At 35.2% G+C, this 26,620-nt stretch overlaps 1 protein-coding gene across 1 annotated transcript; it reads right to left on the reverse strand.

Moving 5' to 3' along the window:
• Positions 1–1,577: 1,577 nt before the first annotated feature.
• Positions 1,578–21,789, reverse strand: LOC134805305 (juvenile hormone esterase-like). The gene is made up of 10 exons (XM_063778623.1): positions 21,393–21,789; positions 13,117–13,269; positions 12,256–12,403; positions 11,673–11,867; positions 11,134–11,330; positions 5,655–5,811; positions 5,029–5,201; positions 2,933–3,083; positions 2,139–2,265; positions 1,578–1,886 (listed from the first exon to the last, which is right to left on the reverse strand). The coding sequence occupies exons 1-10, from the start codon at positions 21,639–21,641 to the stop codon at positions 1,700–1,702; spliced, it is 1,737 nt and encodes a 578-aa protein (XP_063634693.1). The 5' UTR covers positions 21,642–21,789; the 3' UTR covers positions 1,578–1,699.
• Positions 21,790–26,620: the final 4,831 nt, after the last annotated feature.

Consider the following 26,620-nt stretch of genomic DNA (forward strand, 5'->3'; position numbering starts at 1 on the left):
TGAATCATATACAGGGTGGAAAGGCACGACGATCCTTTCCGGAAATGGGAGATAGTTTAGCCTAAGCTCTATATTTTCTCCATAGAAACTATGTTAATATGGGCAACCGTTTCTAAATTATGACCTTTTAAACATCCACGCAAAAAACTACTTTGTTCTAACCCTAACAGGTGACAGGGTCAATGAACTTACTTGTAAACAATCAGTATTCGACAGGAAATTATGCTAATTTGTTGCCATCTAACCATTTTTAGGTCTGCTTACAGTGCTTACAGCACGGTAAGAATCATTGCAGGATTTTCGCTTTCTTAGTGGTTCCACTTGTTCAATACTTGAATGAAATAGTTATGTTATTCCTTAATATTAATAATACTAACCACAACATTGTTTACAACGACAGTTCAAATGGTGACATTGACAACCACTCAAAAGTACGCAATCGTCTTATAAATATCTCTGGTTTCCTTGACTGATAAAAAGGTTTTAGTTTCTTAACACGTTTCACAAAATTATTTTCGAATAATTGGAAACTATCTAAAATAATTAAAAATAACAAGTAGGTTGTGTTAGTTGCACCAAATGAACTTGCAAAAATTAAATACTAAGAATAAATCAAGAATAAATACTTCTTCAATACCAAACTAACAAACCTTCTTGCGTGGTAGGAAATAGACAAGACGTCTGATGTTTGAAATTAAATTTTCATTGAACTATACTTATTGAATGTCATATTCTTCAAATAAAAATGTTAGATGCTCGTGGCTATTTAAATTTGTGGGGCTGCGTAAAAGATATGGTGTACCAAACCAAACGGAATGTGAAACTGCGGACGAAATGAGACAAAGGCTAATTGGTGCTTTCTGCGGAGGATAAATGACGAAGAGCATACACTATATCGCATGTGCATCGACATACTCGGGTACGGGCTGCGGCGGCGTTGTAATACACGGAGGTACATTTGAACACCGTATGTGAAAAGAAGATAGTATTAAATATTGGAAAAAAGTAATTATCTAAGAAAGTAATAAAATTGTTTGTAATATTTTTGCATGCATTTGATTTATTTAACATTTATGCGTCATTCATACATCATTGCGATACTGTCAACGATCGGAAAAAAGTGTAAAGTCCCGAGCTTTCCCGACGGAGATCCTTAATCTAGCCGTCATGTGCACATGCTATAGGGTTATCACCACAGTTAAAAAGTAGTATTTTTGCAATTTTTATTTTTTACTCAATTAACGATTCTTACCATTACCAATAGTCTCTGTATCACTTAAACGACCTAATACTTCCGGGAAGGATCGTCGTGCCTTTCCACCCTGTATACGTATATATTATTTACATTATTTTGCTTTCATAATAGTTACTATTTTTTTAAAAGCGTTTTTTAATTAAAAGACATGTCAATATTGTTAAAAGCATGGTGCTTCTGAATGTTAAAGATGTTACACCGGCTTTAGAATACAATTATTATACATAATGGGTCTATAATAGATTTTATTGACAATAAACGTAATCGTGATAAAATCTATTATAAAGGCAGCATACTAGTACATTGTACACGAACATGCTTATTAGGTACTTAATACTCCAAGTGTGACCCAAAACCTAGAACATAGATTTCAGCCGTAACGTAGGTACTTAATGCATTCGTGAAATGTAGGAACTAGTCGCAAGTTGCAGTCTTCGTGGTTACCTACAGCTCGTCTACGAAGCGCCTCTTTTGAAGATTGTGCCACAGCGGTAATGTTCCCCAGAACCGCGACCTCCACGCCAGATTTTTCTTCATACTTGACTCCTTAGAAATCTCCAAATACTCCATTTTCTTCGCGGTTGACGCCTTAGACCATTTGAAGGGAATATTCACCGGCTTGTTCGGATTTCTAAAAAAGTATGGTATGTAAGGCTTGATGTGCATTCCATCACACAAGGATCTTATGTTTAGATTTTTGTGAACAGTTCATAGACAAAAATTAGAAACCAGTAGGGAGGTATATAAAAAACATTTTTTAAGCCGTTGCGATGTTTACTTTCAAAAAAAGTGTAAATACGTTGCTGGAATATCTTTCAGTACGAAAAAAGTTATATTAATATTTCCCTACACCTGGGGAAATATTAATATTACAGACGCTTACCCGGTGGTCGCAAAATTGGTCCATAAGTTCACGATTAGCTCGCTCATTTCTATATCTTCATCAGAAAACTCATTACTGAGGAAATGTATTGGAAACAAATGCATCAGTTCATCTGCATGGCATACACCTGTTAAAGTAAAATAAATTAATTTTCACCACATCAGCACGTAAGGGCTGCTCTCTTTGTAACTTCAAAAACTATAAGAAAGTGGCATTTTATCCACATGTGTGGCAAAGTTAAACTGATGTCAATTTAGAGTTGCTTGCTCATGTTGGCCTATATAATTCACTTTTAAGTGATGGTTTTGAATGATAAATATTTATAAATAATAACATTCCTTTGAATTTGATTTTAACGTACGTTTTGTAGGAGTTTTATAGTTAAGTAGTATTTTCCTCGCTTTGGTGTGGTGAAAATTTTTGTGTTCCACTCGCAAGCAAAGTTTGTTCAACCCTCATGCCTTGAAACCCTCGCAACACTCAAGATTCCACATTTTGGAATGGTATCAATATTAGCACGAGGGGTTAAACAACAATTTTGCCCCTTTGTAAAACAATATTACATTACGATACAAGTACGAAAAGTAGGAAATTCCTAAGCTATTTGTTGCGATTTACGTATTCGCAAGTATATCATACATATTACAACGTTTTACAGTAAGATATGGCCCTTTAAATTTTCGACACAGACACGTGAAGTGCATATTTACTGTAAATGACCATTATGCAACTAATTTTATAGCTTTCTGGCTTTTTAAAATAAGTATACATATGCACTAATAAGTATTACTAACCATAGTCTCCAAGAGGATCTCCAAATATCTGAGAAAAGCTGTTGTTGGCTCGATATGCCAACTCGTATAGGTAGACAGGGCTGTCGGTGAGATGGGTGAACTGCTCGACCGCCTCTACGGCAGGGTATGCAAAATACGAGTCACTATATATCTGAAAGCATAATTTCATTATACTCTACATACGAAATAACAATTGAAATAAAAAATACAATGATGAAATACAGAGGTAAATCACAGCTGCTTTTCCAGACAACCTTTGAATTACGGGAAACATAACCAATTGTATCTTATACAGTAGCTTTTCAATTGAGCCTTTAACTTTAACAGTACCGTCATTAAAGCCAACTTTGCCACCTGGGGAAACTTTGCCAAAAACGATAATTTTAAACAAATTCGTTAATGTAGAAATTTTTTAAATACTTATGGCCACCCTGCAATTTTTAGCAGAAAATAGGTTAAATTTGTGAGAAAACTATATACCAAACATGTGCACAACTTGACTTGGGAATTTTCAGCGAGTTGTCAAATATAGGGTATACTTCGGCGGGCAAAAAATTGTTGAAAATGAATGCAAGTAGAAAAAAATTGAGAACCCTTTGACAAATATTTCCGGGTTTAAGTTATAAAACATGAAGCATAGATTATGTCCATTGAAGTTTAATCTAAAAAGGCCTAAATAAATAAATAAATAAATAAATAAATAAATAAATATTATAGGACATTTTTACACAAATTGACTAAGCCCCACGGTAAGCTCAAGAAGGCTTGTGTTGTGGGTACTCAGACAACGATATATATAATATATAAATACTTAAATACATAGAAAACAACCATGACTCAGGAACAAATATCTGTATCATCATACAAATAAATGCCCTTACCAGGATTCGAACCCGGGACCATCGGCTTCATAGGCAGGGTCACTACCCACTAGGCCAGACCGGTCGTCAAAGACACAATAGTTTTGGCGGTGGGCAATGTAATCCGGTAATTTACAGACCTATGGATGCCAACATTGCCCACCACCAAAAACGGCATAGGGTTGTCACATTTGACAAATTTACCCAACTTCGCAAGTAAAAGAAGAATGTTTGTACACTAAAGTAAGTTTATAAATATATACTGTATTTGATTGGTCTTATTATCCTTTATTTAGATGTTTTATCCCTTTAACGTATGAAAAATACAGCAAAACTCATATTTAAGGCCATTAAACTATTGTAACAGGTTTTCTCTAAAGTGACAACCCTAGCCTTTGTAAAATGCTTAGGTGAGTCTTGTATGGAAATGTCCAAAAACGGGTAGGCAACTTTGCCCACCAAAATTATTCAAAAGTTTTTACACTTATCGCCAAGATATTAACAGGGAACGGTAAGTAGGATTGCCCAAAAGCTTTAAATGATCCTTAGACATCATCGTCATACGAGCTGTATTTGAACACCAAAATGACGTGGGCAATGTTGGCGCAAACCCCGGATATCTTTGCCCGCCCTCTAAAACGCCAAAAAGTGGGTAAGAACATGAATTAAAAAAATTTCTTCAATTAAACTGATGCGTTTGATCACTATGGACGTGCTGAGCAAAAAAAAGTCATATGATGTGATATAATTTTTTGAGATATTCCTGTTTTTTTTCTGAAAAAGCGGGCAATGTTGGCTATAATGACGGTAATGCTCGCGGCACTTACATCCTTTTAATAAAATATAAGTTATTGGAAAGACTATAGGCTCAACTGATCCCGTTCAGAACAATTTTCGTGGAAAGCATTTTTTAAGCTATATTTTCTTAATTATTTTAAAAGCTTTCACTTAATTGAAAGAAAACCTATTTTCTGATGTGCACTTTAACTGTTTTTTTGGTTACAATATGTAGGTATTGGAGTGCCCCCGTAAACATATATACTATGTACGAGTATATAATTTTTCCATTTAACTTTTAGACTAAGCGGCTCACAAGTTCCTACACCTATGTTCCTAAATTAAATATAGCTAATAGTCTTCTAGTAAAATGGTTGTCACATACGAACAGACGAACGGACGGACAGATGGACATTACAAAACTATAAGGGCTACGGAACCATAAAAAGAGGCACTTACGTCTAGCAAACCTTGTTTGTATTTCTCTTCATCGTTTTCATCGAGATAGTGTTCTTTGACCTTTTTATTGATTATATCAGCAAATGGTGAGTTTTCGTAATAGAATGTGACAGGCGCTATAGCCTCGAAAGCAGATTTAAATTCATTAAATCTCGTCCGATTTGCAGTAATCCCTGGAATTAATATAAAAATATTGATAATTTCATGATTCCCATCCAACACCCCAAAAAAAGTCAAGTGCTCAAAATGTGCATGTAAACAAAATAGACGAAAAATTATGCGAGCACAGGTATACTTTACTTTATACTGCAAAATTTTTGAACGACTTAAGCCAGGATTCAGGATTCAAAATTGGCTGACCGCGGGGGCCTAAGTATTGCGTCATATCCGTAGTAGTTTTCGAGAAATTTGAATTCAATCATTTTCAATCATACCGTGTTTCAATTGTCTCCACTCTACCCTACTTCCTGCATGCGTAAAACAAAAATGCGCCTTGATGCACATATCTGCGTCTATCACAAATGTGTTTGTTGATTAAAAAGGTGAATAGGTCCGTTAAAAGGCAGGAATTTTTGAGGGTGCCTGTTATTCACCTTCGTAGTTTACATAGCTGCTGCATTACTCACAAACAGATTTCAGGCATCCTTCTGCGCTGTTCAGGCCAGTCATCCACGGTATGGAAGCAATATCTTGACTGCTTCTCGGAGCCACTGTCAAGAACGCGCCAGGGAGGTCCGGCTCCACTACTGCTTTAAACGGAGTCATTGGCTCGTAATCCCACGTCTAAAATCCATAATTACATGTTCTACATTAATATGTGACTAATTCGGTTGTCATAGTTATTAGGCTGCTACTTATGTATCCGGAAATACAAAAAATAACAAATATCTATAGTTATAAATGGTTTTTCACCACACCAGCTCGGAAAGGCTTACTTTGCACATCAAAAACCGATAGCAAAGTTGCATTTTATTCACATGTGAGGCAAAGTAATCAAATGCAAATTTTGAGTTGTTTTCTTATGTTTGCTGGTTGAATTGACTATTAAATGATGATTTTGAATGATAAATATTTAATAACATTCATTTGGATTTGATTTGGTTTGTTTTTGTTTGATATCTTACAGTTAATATTTTCTTCGGGTTGGTGTGGTGAAAAATGTTGTGTTTCACACGGGGGCAAATTTTGTTTAACCCTCGTGCTTTGAAACCCTCGCAATGCTCAAGATTCCATTTTTCGAACCACTCGCTACGCTCGTGGTTCAATTTTGGAATCTTTCGCTTGCTCGGGTATCAATATTAGCACGAGCGGTTAAACAACGACTTTGCCCCCATGTAAAACAAATAACTATTATTGCCTTTGTATTTGTCCACCAAGATGAATGATGCACTTTTGCATAAATGTTGAAACGACTTTTCATAGCACTTTTTCCATTCAGGGGGCCGATTTTTGAATTTCAACCGCTCGATTTCGTGTATTTCGTCCAATAATATCTCCAGTACCCGGCATTTAAATTCTACTAATAGAATTGAAAACGAGTGGTCAATACCACTCGATTCCCAATTTCTATCGCTCGTATTTCAAAAATTAGCATTTCGCTGTTTTCCACTGATTTTCGAGTGACGAAATCGAACGCTCGAAATTCAAAAATCGGCCGCCTGATCTTGGTATACAAGACGTGCATTTTGTACGCAAGAACGGCTCTTTCGCGAGTTTTTCTTTTTTTTTAAACCAAATGTTCATGTAATAATCTACAATATATAATATCTTACAAATGCTCGTCATACTATTGCCATGAGATTCCTCTATCTTGCGATATATACTATGACCATCTTGCATTATGAGTTCGTTCACAGCATCTATATTTTGTGGGATAACAGCCGATTTTGAGCGTTTTTTTTTTATTCGTCCTACAGTAAATACCGTAATATACTACGACCACAATTTAACTCACTAAAACATTGACCTTCGATGGAACTTACTCCCCAAAAGTCGAAAAAAGTCGATCCGTGCACTATTTTTGAGTTTATCCACTCCGAACATCGTAAAAAAAATATCTGCATGAAATTTTTCGTAAATCCGTTGAAGATGAAACAAAGATTTTTTTTAAATAATGTTAAAATGTAAAACCAATTGATAGACATGTGAAACAAACTGTATTTTGCTTCCAAAGAGTTCCATTTTTATATGTTATATATATATTTTTAATATAGTTCCAGTAAGTGGCCTATTCCGAATGATATCCTTCTACTTTTTTTTTTTCTTTTTTTAAAGAAACCAAGTATAAAGTGGACTTGGATATCACCGGACACAAATACGAAGAACGAAATAGACTACATTTTGTCAAACTCTCCCAAACACATCACTAACATAGACGTACTCAACAATGTAGAGTTTCCAAGCGACCGTCGAATAGTAAGAGCAACATTAGCCATCAAAACCATGAAAAAATGCAGAAAACACTTTAAAACCTCAAGTCCATCACTGAAAACGGAAGACGACATAAAATCATACCTTTACAACCTCGAAACAAGCATCAACGCTATACCAATCTGCGAAAAAAACAACATACAAGCGACCTATGACTCGTTAGAACTCTGCATCAAAACCAGTTCAAAACAGCGAAACACGAGCAAAGATGAAAACAAATGCTATCATTTTTTCGGGGAATCGACTAAACTCCTACCTAATACATAGACGCAGTGAACTGCTAAAAGTCAAAAAAAAAACTCAAGACCAGAAAAAAGAGCTGTCAAATGTTTTCAAAAAATGTAGCAAGGCGATAAGAAATGACTACAATCTTCACAAACAAAAAACAATCGAAACAAGCTTAAAGCATTACAGAAGCGCCAAAAAAGGATATAAACATCTAAGTACACACAAGGACTGGATACAGAGTTTAAGTAGAGATTCGAGTGAAACAAAATCGAGAAAAGACGTCATCTCAACCGCGACGACATTCTACGCAGACCTATACTCCAAAAAACTTGGCGACTCAACACCAGCGGCAACTGTGATCAACGTACCAGAAACGCGCTCTTCCGAGATTATCCATTTACACGAGGACGAAGTATTGAAGCATGTCAAGAAACTGAAAAGCGATAAGAGCCCTGGACCTGACGGCTTAACAAATGAGGCGCTGAAAATAGGAGCACCGGTACTTATCAAACCGTTGACACATATATTCAACACGGTACTCAACACCGGGAAGGTTCCAAAACAGTGGCATGATTTAGACATTATTCTGCTATATAAAAAAGGAAACCCTTTAGACATTGCCAACTACCGTCCGATAAGCTTACTATCCAGCGTATACAAGCTGATCGCATCTATCATACACGACAAAATCAGCCCTCAAATAGACGCCATGCAGCCAGTAGAGCAAGCTGGATTCCGCCCCGGTTTCTCGACTATGGATCATATCCACTGGATGACACAAATAATAGAAAAGTTTGGCGAGTTCAATAGAAGCTTATACATCTGTTTCATCGATTACACGAAGGCATTTGACAGCATCCACCATAGCTGCATCTGGGACGCTCTACACAAGTGCAATGTAAGCCCAACAATCACTACAGTCCTAAAAAACCTCTACTCAAACAACACAAGTAGAGTAAAACTGGAAGTTAGAGGCGACGAGATCAAAATAGACAGAGGCGTCAGACAAGGCGCTCCATTATCCCCTAAAATCTTCATAGCTGTCCTGCAAAGTGTTTTCGCCGAGCTGAACTGGGAAACTGAGGGCATTAAAATTGGAAACACTCGTCTTAACCACCTAAGATTCGCTGACGATATCGCAGTCCTAGCAGAAAATCATCACGATTTAGAAAACATGATACATCAATTAAACACAGCAAGTATAAAAGCAGGCCTACACATGAATTTAAATAAAACTAAGATAATGACAAACAGTACTAAGAAAAAAATCATGCTAGACAACACCGAACTAGAATACGTCGACCACTATATATATTTAGGGAAGTAAATATCATTCTCTAAAACAAACAACGCGGATGAAATAAACAGACGAATCAAATCCAGCTGGAACAAATACTGGGCAAATAAAGAAATATTGAAAGGCAACTATAATCTCCATATGAAGAAAACTGTCACGGACACATGTATTCTTCAATGCTTAACATATGGCTCCCAAACTTGGACTTACACAAACAACATAAAAAATAAAATAACATCGTGCCAAAGGGCGATGGAGAGAAGCATTCTAAACTTAAGAAGAATCCACAAAGTCAAAAGCCAAAAGATCAGGGAAAAAACTAAATTGACCGATGCTCTACAACAAGCGCTCAAATTGAAATGGCGATGGGCCGGCCACGTAGCCAGGTACACTGACCAGCGCTGGACCCTCATATGTACCAAATGGACCGGTCCTTATGGAAAACGAAGCGTGGGACGGGAGGAAACAACTGGCTTAAAGTGGCACACAACAGAGATAAGTGGAAGAAATTGGAGGAGACCTATACCCTGCCAAAGAGATCCCAATAAAAAAAAAGAAAAACTAAACAGAGAGAGAGGACATAAAAACTATTAGATTTAAATACATATATATATATACTTTTCTTTATTAGTTAGTCTCTAATGAAACAAATTTATAAATTATTAGTACTGTTGGGTGATTCTTAAATTGTGTCCAGAAAAATTTTTTTTTCAGTAACGTTTAATTTTTCACATATTATTACATATATCAAAAGTACATACAAAAAGCAATTATTTGTTTCATATGGTCAAGCTTAATACCCTCAGGAAAGGTAAATAAAATGAGTACATAAACACGGTTGTGACAAAGTGACCCTCAGTCGTGACATTTCGGCATTATGGTGGCCAACTCGGCTATTTTGATTAATATAGTTATTTTAACATAGCCTAAGTCACTCCTATGACTACGACAAACCTAATGACAGCTCAGACGTTGAAATCCGTCAAACTATAAAGGCTGTAGAACGTGACAAAGAATTCGATACACATCATACATACATAAGAGCGAAAACCATTTTTTTTGCTTTGGCAGTCGGGCAATAATAGCAAATGATCTGTAGCTAATAAAAATGCATTTCTGAAAAGTTCATGTGCCTCTAAATTAATCAAACGAATTAAGAATGACACGACCACGTGTCTATATGTCACGAACGTGGACTTAAAAATCCGTGGCGGTGACAGATTTTTGAGGCCACGGTCGTGATAATTTGGAACATGTTAGATATTACATAAACATTTCCTTTGATTTTGCAAATGTTAAATAATTAACTTAATCTGCAATGTATGAGATATATCTTATGTTACAAACAATAACGTGAAACTGCAACTTACTTTTAAAACTCTAACACGGCGGTGACGCGTTAAGGTTGACCGTTTTTTCAAATGAACACAAATAAATAATTTTCGACAAAACTTCTCCCTTCAGCCATTTGTAAACCTGACAACAACACAGTGTTGCTGTTCTAAAAAAACTTTAATAAGGCTGCCAGTAGTAAAGATAATTTTCTATATTACCATGCGCGGTGGTGACGCGAAAACTAATCACAAAATGTATGTTGTTTAAAATTATATAAAATCGTTATAAATCCATACAATTTTTAAACAATGTTGTAGAACAAGGATTAGTGTTTTATATTTGATATAAATTATTGCAAAATCACTTCATATTTTTTCAAAAAAATAATCAAATATCACAAAATCTGGGGAAGTCACACTACACGGTCCGTGACATTTCGCACTTGTAATATTTTTTTTATATGTTTCTAATACTCTTAGGACAATACATTTAGGTGGACCTAAAACTAGAGGTAAATTGCTGAGTATATTGATATAGAGTTTACTTATTTTCACAAAAATACATGCTATTCTTACGTGTTACACAAAAAATGCATAAGAATAAGAATTACCCTGTTACGGGAAATAAAAGGTTTTTTTTATTATTTTTTTATTTTTTTTAAGTGGCCCATTCCGGATGCATAAGTAGCAGCCCTCGTAACACAGAGTTACCAGCGTCTAAACGTAAATGCAAGCGTACCGTTCAACATTGCACTTTCTGTATAAGCAAAGGACAATCTATCGAAAAAGTCAAACAGAAATCCTTCATGTACTTACGTAGAACTGGAATTCCGTGTTGATAATGTCGTAGCTATCCTTGGTGCGAAGGCACTCGAGCATGGCATCGGAGGGTGTTTGGGGGCACTCCAGAAACTTCGCTAAGCGGAAGGCTTGCCTTAACGGCTCTCCTGGAGGCGCCTCCGCCCACGGTACTGTAGCCACACCCGACTCTGATATCGCTTTGTGGAACAGACCTGAAATATACTCGTACGTATACACATATGGAAATCATGTTACAATTAATTTTATCACACCCCCTATCAATACTTTTTTGAATTGCACTTTTAATTTAAACGAAGTCCCGAAGTCCTGTACCGTCATCTGCACTTACTTCTTGTGATTCAAATACGGTCGCGCTTTCATCGCCAGTATCGTTTCCGTCACTTTCTATCTATGAGAGTGCGAGAGTACCGCATTACACGATAAACGATATAAGTGCAATCATTAACCCAATGGACAAACCATTAGATTGCGAAATAAAATATGAAAATGTCTTATACAAAAGTTAGTTCCCAAAGCACTTATTTTTCACTTACCTCTACTAGATTTGGACAGCATGTGAAAGTACGTGCTCGCACCACCAGCACTTTCTCCAAATATGGTGACGGAATCTTTGTCACCTCCAAAACTAGAGATGACTTTTTGAATGAACCTCAGAGCCTCTTGTTGGTCTTTAAGACCGTTGTTGCCGGGGCAGTGCGGATCCTGCGTAGATAGGAAACCGAGAGGTCCTGTAATATCGAGATATTGTTCTATCATCTGTACTATATGAAATGATATACTGCAACATTGAAATTGTACCTATTATCGAGACATTCTAACCTGCAACTTTGGTGTTATTAATAAATATTTGTATTTGCATATAGTCATACATTTTGACAGCCTTTGTACCTACCCTTTTTTTGTGTGCTCTTGAGTGTCTGATTATTTTGTGTAACCAGATAAGATATAATTAATTCTTACATATTGTCTCGTATATCTATCCGAATATATAGATTACGTCTAAGTGCCACTATAAACGCTATAATTTAATAGAAAAGTTGATATTTAAATGGTGGCATAGCCTGACTCTAGATTTTACAGTAAATAATAAATTAAAAAGTAAGCACGTATAATTACCTAATCTGTAATTGATCCCCACTAGGAGAACGTCCCTATCTAAAAGATGTTGCGGTCCGTACATGGCAGTGGAGGAATCTCCACACATCCAGCCTCCTCCGTGGATGAAGACCATCACTGGCAATAGTTTGTGATCGTTGGCGAGCTCCTACGAATTCCAGAAAACAGGTAGGTATTTAATAAAATAATGGTGTTTACTTCGTTGTCTTTACATATGTGGAGATTAATGGATATTGGTTTATAATTTATGAGCGTTAGCACACTATCGGCATGTATGGTGCAAGTCTACTCTTCTATTTCTTCTTGTAGGGATAAGTTCGCCTTTGTACTAATGACGAATGTTATTTTTTCCTGTTTTGTTTTGATTTATGTACAATAAAGTGTTTTACTACTACTACTACTTGTCTCAGAGGGCGTGCAGGACATCACAAGCACGATCATCATGAGTTCTAGAGCATAATTTGACACAAAAAGTGACTTACGTTTATGTAGCTTCGATTTATTTTGAGGTCATTACTCATTAGTCATATTATATTTAAGTACCATATTATAGTTATGTGATCAAGTGTGGTGATGTCATTTTCAATAAGTAGGTACCTACTAGTCTAGTAACGTAAACACCAATCACTTTCTCGGGTCAAGCCAGGCTCTATAACTATTTACTTTACTCGTACCGTACCTACATAACGTGCCCCCTGTAATTGCAGGCGTCCATAGGCTATGGTGACTGCTTACCATCAGCCGGGCCGTATGTTTGTTTGCTACCGACGTGGTATAAAAAAACGTACCCTAAAGGACCTGTTCCAAAATCGCCACAAAATAAATTTTTAACCTTATTTATGGAACGTATTAGTAACTTACTTCACTGGTATATGGGGTGTAAATGTTGAGATACAGGCAGTCTTCCTGGCCAACTATTTCAGGTTGTCGGACATAAGGATTTCTCTGCACACACGCGGGACTTGACTTTGTGGCATCTAATGTGACGCTCCATTCATTCACTGGGACAGGAGCCTATAAACAAGACAATGAAAAGTATAATAAGTATTTAACTTTAAAATTAGGGTGGTGTTTTTTAGTGTTTCGGCGTCCGGTTACCTACAAAAAAAATGAATATGTACATGACTTTGAAATTTTGGAGCGATTTGTGAGTATTAGGTACTTACTTAACATCCACTCCAACTTAACATAAATCGCGAAGATTTTCTTTTCAGACTCTACCCATTCGTACCTAAGTTATGATTAGGCATAAACCGTACCTAAACTTATAGTAAGTAGGTATTTATTTTTAATTAGTGTAACTATCGGTTATAATTAGGTTTATTATAACGTCTTAATTGTTTTTGAAATGGGTAGCTCGTAGCTACCGCTTCTTTCAATTCGGTTGCAAAATAAAAGTATCGTGAGAACCTATAAAACGTAGGTACGTCACCCTGCGTAAAAAAACACCGTAGATTGTTTAATGTTTGTAGTCACTGTTGTGTACATTGAATAGGTAGTAATAAGTTTCTATGGAGATCTATGAACTAATACTTTTTTTTTGACATTTAGATTTTATTCTAGAAACATTCTAGAATGTTTGACGACCTTTTTGTGAAATTCTTAGTATTAAATTGGATATTATGGATTTAATATTAACATCAATAAATTGCTCTGATACCTAATTAGCTTTTTGAATTAGATAATTGCTAAATAATATATAATACTTACGTAAAATTGATTAGTGCTTGCTGCTAGGCCTACATGAATCAAGTGTATTTGAACTAGAACTAGAACTTAATATGTTTTATCAAAGAATGTAAAAAAGGAACATAGTTATATGTATAATAATAAGTGAGCAACTGAGTCAAAACGCGTAACTGAACCCAATTAATTTAATTGCCTTGACGTACCCAATAACAAAAACGTGTAGTAAATATGTGCCGCATTTCCATAGTTAGTATAGTTACCTATGTTATATGTATGTAGGTTAGGTACCTACAGCTAAATTCCAATTGTTATTATAAAAACCGAACAAGTGCGAGTCGGACTCGCTCACCGAGGGCACCGTACAAATTTAACTTATTTTTTATTTAATGTTTTACAAATTTACAGTTTTGAGATATTTCCCTGTAATTCTTGTAGTGTAAGACTACCTATATAACTTGCCTTTTTGCGGCATAAACGGCCGTATCTTTTTCTTTACGTTAACTTAGAAATTCATTGACGTATAAAATCTCAGGACTGGCCTTACGGGCAATAAGAATGGGGCCAGTACAGCGGTGTGACACCGCTACAACGCGATTGGTTTATGAGTTCGCATCACGCGCGCGATTGGTCGCAACTAGCTGCGTTAGGCTGCGCGATTGGCTCGAATTGGTGAATCACACCGCTGACCTAGTACCATTTTTAGTGCCCGTAAGGCCAGTCCATAGATATAATACGTCAATGTAGAAGTTTGATTTTTTCACAGCTTCAAAGGTACTGTAGACTGTATATATTTTTTTAATTTCAACTCGAGACCTCCACGCGTTCCCAAGATAAAGGTTCTAGACAGACAGACAGACGAACAACAAAGTGATCCTATAAGGGTTACGTTTTTTTTCTTTAGAGGTACAGAACCCTAAAAATTACCCTATATTACCCTCCTATTCCTATTAATATAGGTTATGGTAATAACGAAATGAAGTAGAACAATCTACTGAAAAAAAAGCTGTTATTAAGTATATATATCTTCCACCACCGAGAGGAGACGACGCGGAATGTGAATATTCACATCATTGTCGACTGCAAATTACTGTTTTGTTATTAAAATTACCCACATGAAAGCCTGCTTTTCCTTTCTCGCTTAGCTATGGGAAAAGCACCATTAATTTTTAACATTACAGAGCAATATCACAGGCATCGAGGCATAGAAGCGCATAATTGTATACGCAATCCGATATGCGACTTATAAAAAGAATACGCTCATGGGTCGATGTCCGCGATATATACAGATGCGGCAAACATATTCACGCAGACTGTAATATTTAAAGTTTTAATATGTGTAGCTATTTTGTTTTCAAGCATGAGTTTTAATCAAACATAAACGTAAATGATAGCTATTTTAGATAACCCACCTTTATACCTATATACTCTCAATCATAATTAGATTCCAAAAAAAGTAAGACAATGTTGCCACTTTTTACTAGCGCGTCTTGTATTTATGTAAAAATAAGTAAGTAAAAGTGCTTTTTTAAATCGTAGGAGTAAAATTACCAATAAATAAATTATCTTAGCGTGTTTATTTATAAAAAGGAATTTACTATTTTACAAACAAATTATTGCAGTGGCAACATTTTTTGGATTCCAATTATGATTTAGAGTATAGTAAATACAAACTAAGGTAGATGTCCGAGTGCTCGTCTAAGTCACAGGACATGTCTGAGGTTACGAGCATTTTAATAAATGTATTTTCACCAATTTTTCCGAGCCCCGTGTTTCTGATTTGAGATAGTAATTCTTTAATAATGTGGTTTTAACTTGCTGTATGAAAACGATTCTGCAAAAAGCATAAAACCATTGATTCGGCAGTTGGGTGAAATACATTGGCATTACCTTGACATTTTAATTATGACGTCTACTAAACAGGCCGTTAGACATTAAAGATAGAAACTTGAAAAAAATATGTTATGTAGTTAGACTAAGATAAGACTGCAACGATTTTGATAGCACACGCAATGCTATTATTATACTTACGTCACAATTTCATAGAAGTTTGCAAAATTGTTACAGAATTTTCTTTGGCTAACTCTATAAATTATGCCACCCATGCTATCCTACTTTTTGTCAAGTTAAGATTAAATACCATTCGAAATATGTTACGTACTAACTAAAATAAAATTGTATACCTACTTAGGTAAATAAAATTCGGCTCTTGACTCAAATTTTATTTAATTATATTTCCAGCTCCACAGTCAAACATAATGTAACAAAAAAAGTTGTAACTTCTAGTATAATAAATAACTAAATAAAAAAATTGAAATAAAAAAGCTAAGCTATAATAATTCAAACGAACCAACTTCTAAGCTAAAGCAATCACACTATTGGCAATAACCACCGTGATAAAAACACCCAAATAAAATTAAGGCAAATTAGTAAATACTAAGTTATTTCTAATAAATCCAGCATGCTCGATTTAAAAAAGTGAGTAATAAATTAAATTGGTCACTTTGCATTTGTGGATCGTTATAAAGCACAATACAAACAAGTTCCTGCGTAATAAAACAGCTCGTGATCGATTATTAAGGAAATACCAATATACAAAATTACTCATTGATCCCATATTGATCCTATAAATCTATAAGACATGCTTTCGATCAATGTTACGCCACCGTTCCTTCGCCACATGGCATCAACCAAATAAGATTGTGGCATGTTTTAATAATGCTTCATAAAAAGACTTATTTATCTAGCTAATTTAGAATAACATGTCCTTGGCACCCAATATTTATGGTCTTCGTACATTGTCGACAGACAACGATTGATTACCAAGTAGTCTGATTTGAATGTCTTAAATTTGGACATTAGATAGAGAATATAAATTACAGCAGTCAGCAGCAAAAATTTTCGAGTTGGGGAGGTAATCAAGATTATCTGCACAAGATCTTATTTTTAAGCACAAATGTGTGATTTGATGTGATCATTTTCAACATCTCGCCCACTTAGCTACTCGTGGTTGGAATGAAACTTTACTACTAACTAAATTAGTACCTAGCTACTCTAGCTAGTACATTTCATACGAAACTCTAAAAATCGAATACCTAATTTTCTGTAAAAATATTTAGAGTCATGCGGATCCCTAGGTTCATTACTATTTTATCCCTGAGCAGATGTGCAGGGATCAGGTACTGTAATATCCCATATATAATTTACATATATTACAACTCTAATAGTATTTTGAAATAAGAATCCTGTGATGGTAGAAGTGCCAGACCGGTTTACGTTGAGTGGGCAAGAACATTTTCTTTTTGATTTTAGCGTTTCTTTGGTATAATATAACATCCACCACCCCACTCAACGTAAACCGGAAAATAGTTTCATTTTACAAAATTAATATTTTGTCGTTAAGGTATATTATGTAGGTACCAATATATTTGAAATTTAACCATATCTACGCTTAAAAACCCTCAACATATTCAATAAAGTACAATTTTAGACACAAACATAATGCAAAGATTAAGATTCCAAATGAGTCCAGCCGTCAAGTACCTATGAGAGTGGAATTAGTAGATGGCCATTTCTATTCAAAGTTGTAGCCTCAACTTTTGTTTGTATTATTTCTGCAATTTCAGATTCAACATTTATGAAAATGGTCCAAGTCAACGTCAATGTTAGTGTCCTTATAGAATTGTTTAGGGGAGAGGGGGGCAGCCTGGTACACTTTTTACATTAATTGTCATAGTTCAAAATATTACTTATTGAAACCAGTTTTAAGCCTCTACACAATAACCTACGTTATTAACCTATGTAATTACTGTATTTGCACATATATAATGCTAAAGATAATAGTACAAATTAGATTTTTACAACTCAGGGAATAATGTTCGATACTGCCCCAAGAGTGGGTAGCTTTGAACTTACATGGGGCAGATTTGAAAAATGGGCTGTAAGGGCAATAATATCGAGATATACGCGTTTTTTTTATCGGTACTTGGCACAATTTGTCACTAGAAATAATCGTGTTAACAGTTTACTCGTATAATTTGCAGTTACAACATAGATGGGGTAGTTTTGTACATTCATGTTTTTTGGAGTGTTCATAGGTGCCTCAGTGGGGGTAACTTTGAAAAGTATTGAAATCTTACTAAAGCTGCCCCCTTGAGGCAGTTTTGCACATACCATTTTTCAAAACTACCCCAATAATGTTTTAACAGCGGATTATATGAGTATTTATTATATTTTGGTTCCATGTGATGTGATTCTCTTTATTTTTATAATTCCTTAGCATTTTTACCTGTTAACAAATAAATCATATTATATTAAACATGACTAAACGTAATAATTACTGAACCACTTAGTTCATGGAATTTAGGTAAATGCATTATTAGCATTTACTAAAATAACTAAAATATTATTACGGTTTCAATTTACATACCAAATGCCAGTCAATATCGGGGCAGATATGAACATTTCTTATAGCCGGGGTAGTTTTGAACGGACTGCTGATCAAAACTGCCTCCTATTTATTTTTCATAACTACCCCAACACCTACTTAAAAAAATAAACGTCGTTATTTTGTAGAAACATCGCAAATTTTGATTATTCATCCTTCGTCACTAAACATAATAGATTGTTCTATCTAATAAATTATGTTTCACTAACCACTTCCTTCAAATACAGCCTGAGAAACCTTACAAATCTGCACAAATACCGCTAACGGGTAGCATCGAAAACAAAATAAGCTACTGGTTCGTTCATGTTCTGTCAAACTTCAAAAATGTCAGGTGACAGTTGTGTGGGTCGATGTTGCAAGCCCAAAATATGGATTTGTATCACTATCGCATCAAAAATACATTTTAAAACGCATTTGTTCTAAGCTGCCTCCAGTGATAGCTGCCCCCTTCTCCCCTATTATTTGGTCGGTGGTGCAACGACACCGATGTAGGTATTGCGGTCGTTGCGGCAAGTCAGTCAGGCCGTATTGCTGATACCTCAAGATTGCCGCTGCCATTTTAACGTATTTCATTGAAAACCATAGTCATACAAATCTAGTGTCGCTGCAGTCAAATACGACCGCAAGCAGCATAGTGGCTACAATTAGAATGTAGCCTAAAGCGTCATTATACAGTGTGTAAATCCAATACGGACAATAAATTAAACCAGATATAGAATTTATCCATGTAATCATTAATTAAGAAGTTTTTTTAAGTTACACTTGAATTAATGAGATACGAGCTTTTAATAGTACCTAAGTGCCAACAGTTGACATTTAGGTACTTTGAAAAGCTCGCAACTCTTGTGTTGCTTTACATTGCGGGCCAAATTCTTTTGTATGGATAATTTTTTCATTGTATTTCTAAGCAAAATATATCTCCATATAGGTACTTCTTAAGTCCTATGCTAATCACCGTTTAAATTTGCACCCGTATTGGATTTACACACTGTATACTTAATACCTAGTCAATTTCAGGGGAAGTTTTACAAGTTGTGTAAAGTTAAAAAAATCAAATTAAATTTTGTGATCGTCTGGATGCAAATTCAGTAGCTTTTAATCGTTTTATGTGCGGTGGTACGGTTCACCTTGTAAATCAATTTCAAGTTTTAATGGACGTTAAACATACTCGCAAACTTGCAATGATGAATAAACAATCACAAACATTAAATTTGACTTATCATTATTTGGCTCTTATTTGGATGTCCTTTTAGGCGCATCACTCTGTTTAAGAAGTATTTACCTAGTCAGCTACGAGTACACATTATCTCGTTTAAGCATTTACGCAATAACAAACATTTGTTTTAAATGTATGACATAAAAATACTTTACACTAATATTTTATTTCTTATGTCATACTGTTTGCATTCAATATATTCTCGCTACGACTCATCGAAGCCATTGAAAAAGGTCATTGCTATTTGGTAAAATAAATACGTTATCGAACCTGAGTATACATACCTAAATAATATTCCTGTGGTCGTGTACATATTAATAAGGTACTTATTATAAGATCACTCATGAGATTGAGCCCGATGAAATACAAATCTTAAAAAAAACGACAAATAATCAATATTTTCAACTGCATTTCTACTTAAGGGGCCCACTGATTAACAGTCCGCCGGACGGTATCGGCCTGTCAGTTGTTCGGAACTGTCAAAATTTTGTTCTAACTGACAGGCCGATACCGTCCGGCGGACTGTTAATCAGTGGGCCCCTTTATAGGTAACATGCATGTGCTGAGATAGAGCCCGCTGACATACCTAACGACTTATGTGTAGGTACCTACCTATGCTCTTATACCTTGTGACCACCGTCCACTTTCAGACATTGCACGTAAATAGAATCTCTCCCAAACACGTACATTTTATGCACCTATTAGGTGACCTGAGCATAGTGAGCATGTGCCGACGGGATTCACGGCATACGCCGACAGCGGCGGCGCCTCAAGTCAAGTTGACTAAAAAACCCACAGATAACGCTGCGGATTTAAAGTTCCCAAGACCTGTGGCAATACCTTAAGTCAATTCAGACACTTAATAAACTTTACTAACCGATATACCTACACAAACAATGGTGTGAGTTTAAATAAGCGACTTATAATCTAAATTAATACAACGATACAAATTAAACATATTAACTTATATTAAGATTTATGCTGTAGCCTAAGTTTTGGTTATAAGATGCGTTGATATTAGAGGTAAAATAGGTAATATAGGTACCTATAATCCGATAGTCGTTGTAAGTAGATACTATACGCTTTAGATTAGATGAAACAAGCGAAGCACACGTGCCACATCTAATGCCGCTTGACCACAAATAACAGAACGTGTTTTATTTTAGTTTATATGCTTCTCACCGTGTGTATTTAATAATTCCAGTATCATAAATTAATAAGTCACTAGCAGTATAATCCGTCTAAACTGATACCTATTAAAATATGTACCTACCACAAACAAAATAGTCCGGTCTGAAAGTTCCCTGTAAAATGTATAATTTAATAACAGGAGTGAAGTACAATTCTCTACCGCTGATTGTAAAACAATAATTATAACAGGAAAGATACTTTAATTACATATTTTGCCTAGAATTCGCACAATTACATTAACTAAACGGGTCTTAATTGCGTACCGACACTTTATACATTTTCTTATTAGTCCTGACGATTCGGACTAACGGATTTGCGACCAAGAACGTAAACTAGTATACGTTAAAATAAATTCCTTAACACAATGAGTGTAAATCGTGAAAAATTTAATCAATATAAAATGCATAAGTCTTACATACACTTAAGTAGTTATTACATACACTTTTATGCATAGATTAGATACGTTCAAAACTTGATTAATAACGTTCGCATAAATGCTTAAAAAAATATGGCTGTAATATGAAATATGCACCTAGATTTTTTCAGAGTTGTTCTGCTAATCTACAAAAAATAACATTATATAACAAAAAATCTCACCTTAAATCTTAATTCACCGACAGGAGGCTGTGCATATGGAATAGACGTAAAGGCTGAAATATTTCTTTTGCCCCGTGTATTCAGGGAGTGACCCCTCACCGGCCCGAGGGGAGTCTCCACCACTGGCGAATCATCGGCACTCACACTAACACACACCAATGTAACTACAATTCCTAAACTAATTAATACCGATATTGCTTTATTACCGCAAACAGTTAAGTTGCTAAATAATTCGAACTGGTTTGGCATGCTGACGAGATCAGAGATGACCGTTCTACCTCGAACGCAAAAAACAAAGTGGTAACAAAACTCCCGACTCCATCGCTTATACGTCGGCGGGTCGGCTTTAGGAAAATAAACTTAGATCATAGCAAGTAAACCGTCACTATGGTCGTAGTGCATATAATGCGTGCTTGTGCGAGTTGTGCGCTATAAAAGACATGCGCATAATACTGAATTCTGGGTGTTTACTCTATTGTTGTGGAAATTATATTTTTTGTAAAGAAAAACGTCTTTTTTATTATAACATGACTTTAATGACTGGCGTGATGATATTTCATCGAATAAACTATGGACCACAGACCTGTCATTGTCTCGCTGACGCTTTTACGCTAGAGTCTGTGCGGAAAGAGAAGAGTCGTGGAATGTATGCGGCCTTGATGCGGCCCAATACATTCCACAACTCTTTTCTTTCCGAACGGACTCTATGGACGGTAGAGGAAGGACGACAATCTCTTACTAGAACTGTTGCAGAACCTCTACCTCAAAGAGTAGTATAATATATATGCTCTACCTTCAATTAAATAAAACAAAAGGGTACATTTGACATATAAATTTCAAAGAAGCTGAACACTGGGCAAGAATCATGAATTTATGGGGTGCATTACGTTTGTTATAACTACTTTTCATATATTATAGTTTGATATATCGTTATTTTGAATAACGTAATAAATGGCATACTACCGTAATACATAATTAGCGGTAAACATAATGTTATTATTGCTATAATGGTCATAAGGTTGTTACATACTCTAAAGCATATTATTTGTTATAACAAGTGACATCTCATAATTATTAACAAAAGGAGGGTTAGGTTAGGTTAGAACTTTGACCCTCTGTAGAATAAAATACTCTAGCAAAAAAGTGGTTTAGGTTAGGTTTGAACTGCGGCCCCCGCAGAATGAAAACCGTGAAAAAATTGGTTAGGTTAGGTTAGAACTGTGACTTCCCTAGAATAAAATAGCTAGCAAAAGCAGTAGGCCTGCGTACTAGGTATAAAAATTATGTAAAACTTTACGTTATCAGTAAATTAAATATGACAAAAAATATTATACAATATATGTATTTATACTTGATAAAATTGTATGAAGTATTACGTTATACAAAAATATAATATAATAAATGTCATTATAAAACATGTATATATACTATTTGAAAATTATAGTACATTAGGCATTATATCAATGACAGTTTAGATGAAATCACAATATAATAAAGGAAACGTATAATAAAAATTACAATATAACATACAATAATATATCAAATAACGTTATAACAAATGTATGATAGTTTTTTTATAATTATATTAAGCATTACACACCCGAATTTATGATTCATGAATCATGAATTATATCGACGCATTGCGCAACCTTAGCTGTTGCGTTACTAACTTACTATGTAGGTGCAAAGAAGGATGTTGCATATATATTTCGTTTTAAAAACAAGTCACGGCAAATATGTAACAATTATGAATCTAATACGATAATTTGTATTCTTCTGCTTTCATAAGTAATAGTTACTGATTTTAAAAAAACCGGGCAAGTGCGAGTCGGACTCGTGCACGAAGAGTTCCGTACCATATGCGAAAAACGGCAAAAAAAAACGGTCACCCATCCAAGTACTGACCCCGCCCGACGTTGCTTAACTTCGGTCAAAAATCACGTTTGTTGTATGGGAGCCCCACTTAAATCTTTATTTTATTCTGTTTTTAGTATTTGTTGTTATAGCGGCAACAGAAATACATCATCTGTAAAAATTTCAACTGTCTAGCTATCACGGTTCGTGAGATACAGCCTGGTGACAGACGGACGGACGGACGGACGGACGGACGGACAGTGGAGTCTTAGTAATAGGGTCCCGTTTTACCCTTTGGGTACGGAACCCTAACAAGCGTTTTACAATTAAAAGACGTCAAGATCGCTTACCTTCTTTCTAATGCTAACAAAACGAACTAGTAATAATAGTTTTCGCAAACCATCCGTAATATTAGGTCCAAAACTAACTCGAATATATTGGTTTAGGTGTGACTATTATTTGAATAGTTTTATAAATGGCGGAAAACACCCAGAACTCACTAAAAATATTGGTAGGTAGGTAAGTACTTAATTAAGTTATGAACTTGTGTGGACCAACCTCTAACTATTATGTTTAAATGGTTTTTAGTTTTTATGAACTTACTGGGTAACATACCTTTATAGGTTATTTTATTTGGTGATTGTATTGTGCATTTGATTAACCACAACAAAAGTTCGCTTGGTGATTGCCCTTCTCGCTTTTCCTTGAATATGATAACGCAATCACCTAGCTGGGCCTACTATGCTGTGGTGTAATTTTTCGACTAGTCGCCCTTCAAGCGTCACGCGTTGCGTATACTGTCGTTATGGGTATTTAATTAATGCATTATATTTTGTAATTACATACATAAACGCTGGGTCCATTTTCGCTGTTTTATTTGCATAATTAGTTAATGACCGGAATATAAAGAAAAATATGTAATAGGTTAAATTTATGGCGCCAAAAAAGATATTCAAACTTCTGAACTAGTCCAGCTTTAGCAATTGTACATATCTGTAAAGATCCATACTCCTATTTGAAGGACATTAGCTCATACTGTGCAATAACATAAATACATAATATATATGTATTAGGTAGTTTATTTATATAAAAAATACGATCAAGTGCGAGTTCGTTTAACGCGCACGTCTAACACGAAAGACTTGACTAGAAGCAACTAGAAGTATACTAAGTATTTTTGTGTACAGCGCCATCTATCGGCAGATTGGCTAACTAATTTGCGCGTATTGTGTTGGTTTTTCAGGGATAATTATTTATCATGTGAACCGATTTCAACAATATTCGTTTTATTTGAAAGAAGGTGTTTTTTGTGTAATCTAATACAAATTTCAAGTATAATAAACACCCGCAAAGGGCGTTAAATTGCAAACTACCTACCATTTTATTAGGTAGGCGTCCGGTTTAATGTCCCATACCCATAGCCCAGAATTTAGTCCATCGCTTTTAACCAATCCCATTAGCCTAGTTCATTTTAGATTCCATCAACTCTCAATTATTCTGGCGGGTGCTTCCTCTGCGTGCGTCCCATCCGTGACAAGGGCAGCCATCTGCTCGATGTACCCCTTACATTTCACGAAAGTGTCAAAAGGGACTCTACTGTTGGCTTCGGCTTCGCGCACGCCTGCCAAAGGCCCGGGTCACTATTGTTCCGCGATAGGAACATACATTTCAAAATCGGTTCAAAAATCACGGAGTTCTTAGAAAGTAATGCCTGACATGTGATAAAATAGGTTTTCGCTATCGGACATCATAGCTCGTAACAATTCTTAAGGCGCGAAGTTACCGTCCTAACGTCAGTTTTCGTTAGTGGCCGAGTTTATTCATATTAAATTTGTCATGGCCCTGAAAATAATTAGGGTTATTTTTTAGGGAAAATTTCTAAAGGGTCCTACTGATTAACAGTCCGCCGGACGGTATCGGCCTGTCAGTTGTTCGGAACTGTCATAATTTTGTTCTAACTGACAGGCAGATACCGTCCGGCGGATTGTTAATCAGTGGGCCCCTTTATACTGTGGAAAATTCCAGCGCTTGTAACGTGGATCACTTGGTGTACCTATTACCTACGTAGAGCTCAACTTTACTACACAAAACCATATCACTTCAAACCCAAAGCAAAACCAAAACCACCTGACTCCTGCACCAATATATGTTTACCAGTGGTGCCAATGGTTCAATATTTAATTAAATTATTTTTCACTTACTCTTTTTCCTTCATTATTATCATTAAGATCTAAACCTACATCTTAGTCTTCATCAGCTTATGCATTAAGCAAACCTTGCTAAATCGTCCCACAATGGAGCAAAGACTGCTTCGTGCTAAATATACTGGATTTCAAATCCCAGCCGTAGTTTGTATTGTAAGGACAGATACTTGGCTCTTCTGGATTTTTGACTGAGCTTTCAAATCTGGCAAGCCACCTTTGTCACTAGAAAAAGGCGGCATTTTCGAAAAATATTGGCGCGAAGGATCGATCTCCCACACAAATATTGAAATTTGCGCGATTTTTAAGGGAAATTGGCTGTTTCTACTTAACGATAAAGAAGTTCGCTTGCCGGAGGTCAGAATACCTATAGGTAGTTTCATATTTTCCTTGGTAAACTTTAGAAATATTTAGGGGGGTAAAATCTTTCTAAACCTCCAAACCATATTACTGAAATATCTATTAATAAATTTAAGAAATATAAAGCGTAAACTTATTTCTAAAGCTTAATACCACACAAGACTACATGAATGATAATACAACGTGGGATTAATTGTTATTCGAAATGATTATTTATTTATTAGGTATATTTTTTGATTATTGATGAGGAAATGGATATTCCGATGTACCTATGTAGTTACTTCTTTTGTTATGTTTTTATTTTGACATTTAGATTTTATTCTAGAAATTCTAGACTAGTATTTTTTATACAATTTTTTTTTATGTTTGACGATCTTTTTGTGAAATTCTTAGTGTTCAATTTGAGCTGTATAATAATCCAATGTTATTATAGTATAATATTAACATCAATAAATTGCTCTGATAATTAGATTAAGATAATATGTAGGTACCTAATAACTATTCATAAGTGCTTATTCCTAGGCCTACATGAATAAAGTATATTTTGACTTGACTTGACTTGTATTTTAAAAATATTTATTAACGAGTACCTATTAGTAGGTACATTTTTTTTTTATTTATTCAGGTAATTACAACACAATATCTAAGCTTAATTACAAAAGTATCGTTAAACCAGTAAGGTTTGTGTCGATACTCCATCCGCGGTAGATTTTATACAACAATAGAATAACTTTTAACAACATATAACAACTTATAACAACAATAGAATAACTTTTAACAACATATAACAACTTATAACAACAATAGAATAAC

The sequence above is a fragment of the Cydia splendana genome, chromosome Z (assembly GCF_910591565.1).
Source record: "Cydia splendana chromosome Z, ilCydSple1.2, whole genome shotgun sequence".
Taxonomy (NCBI): domain Eukaryota; kingdom Metazoa; phylum Arthropoda; class Insecta; order Lepidoptera; family Tortricidae; genus Cydia; species Cydia splendana.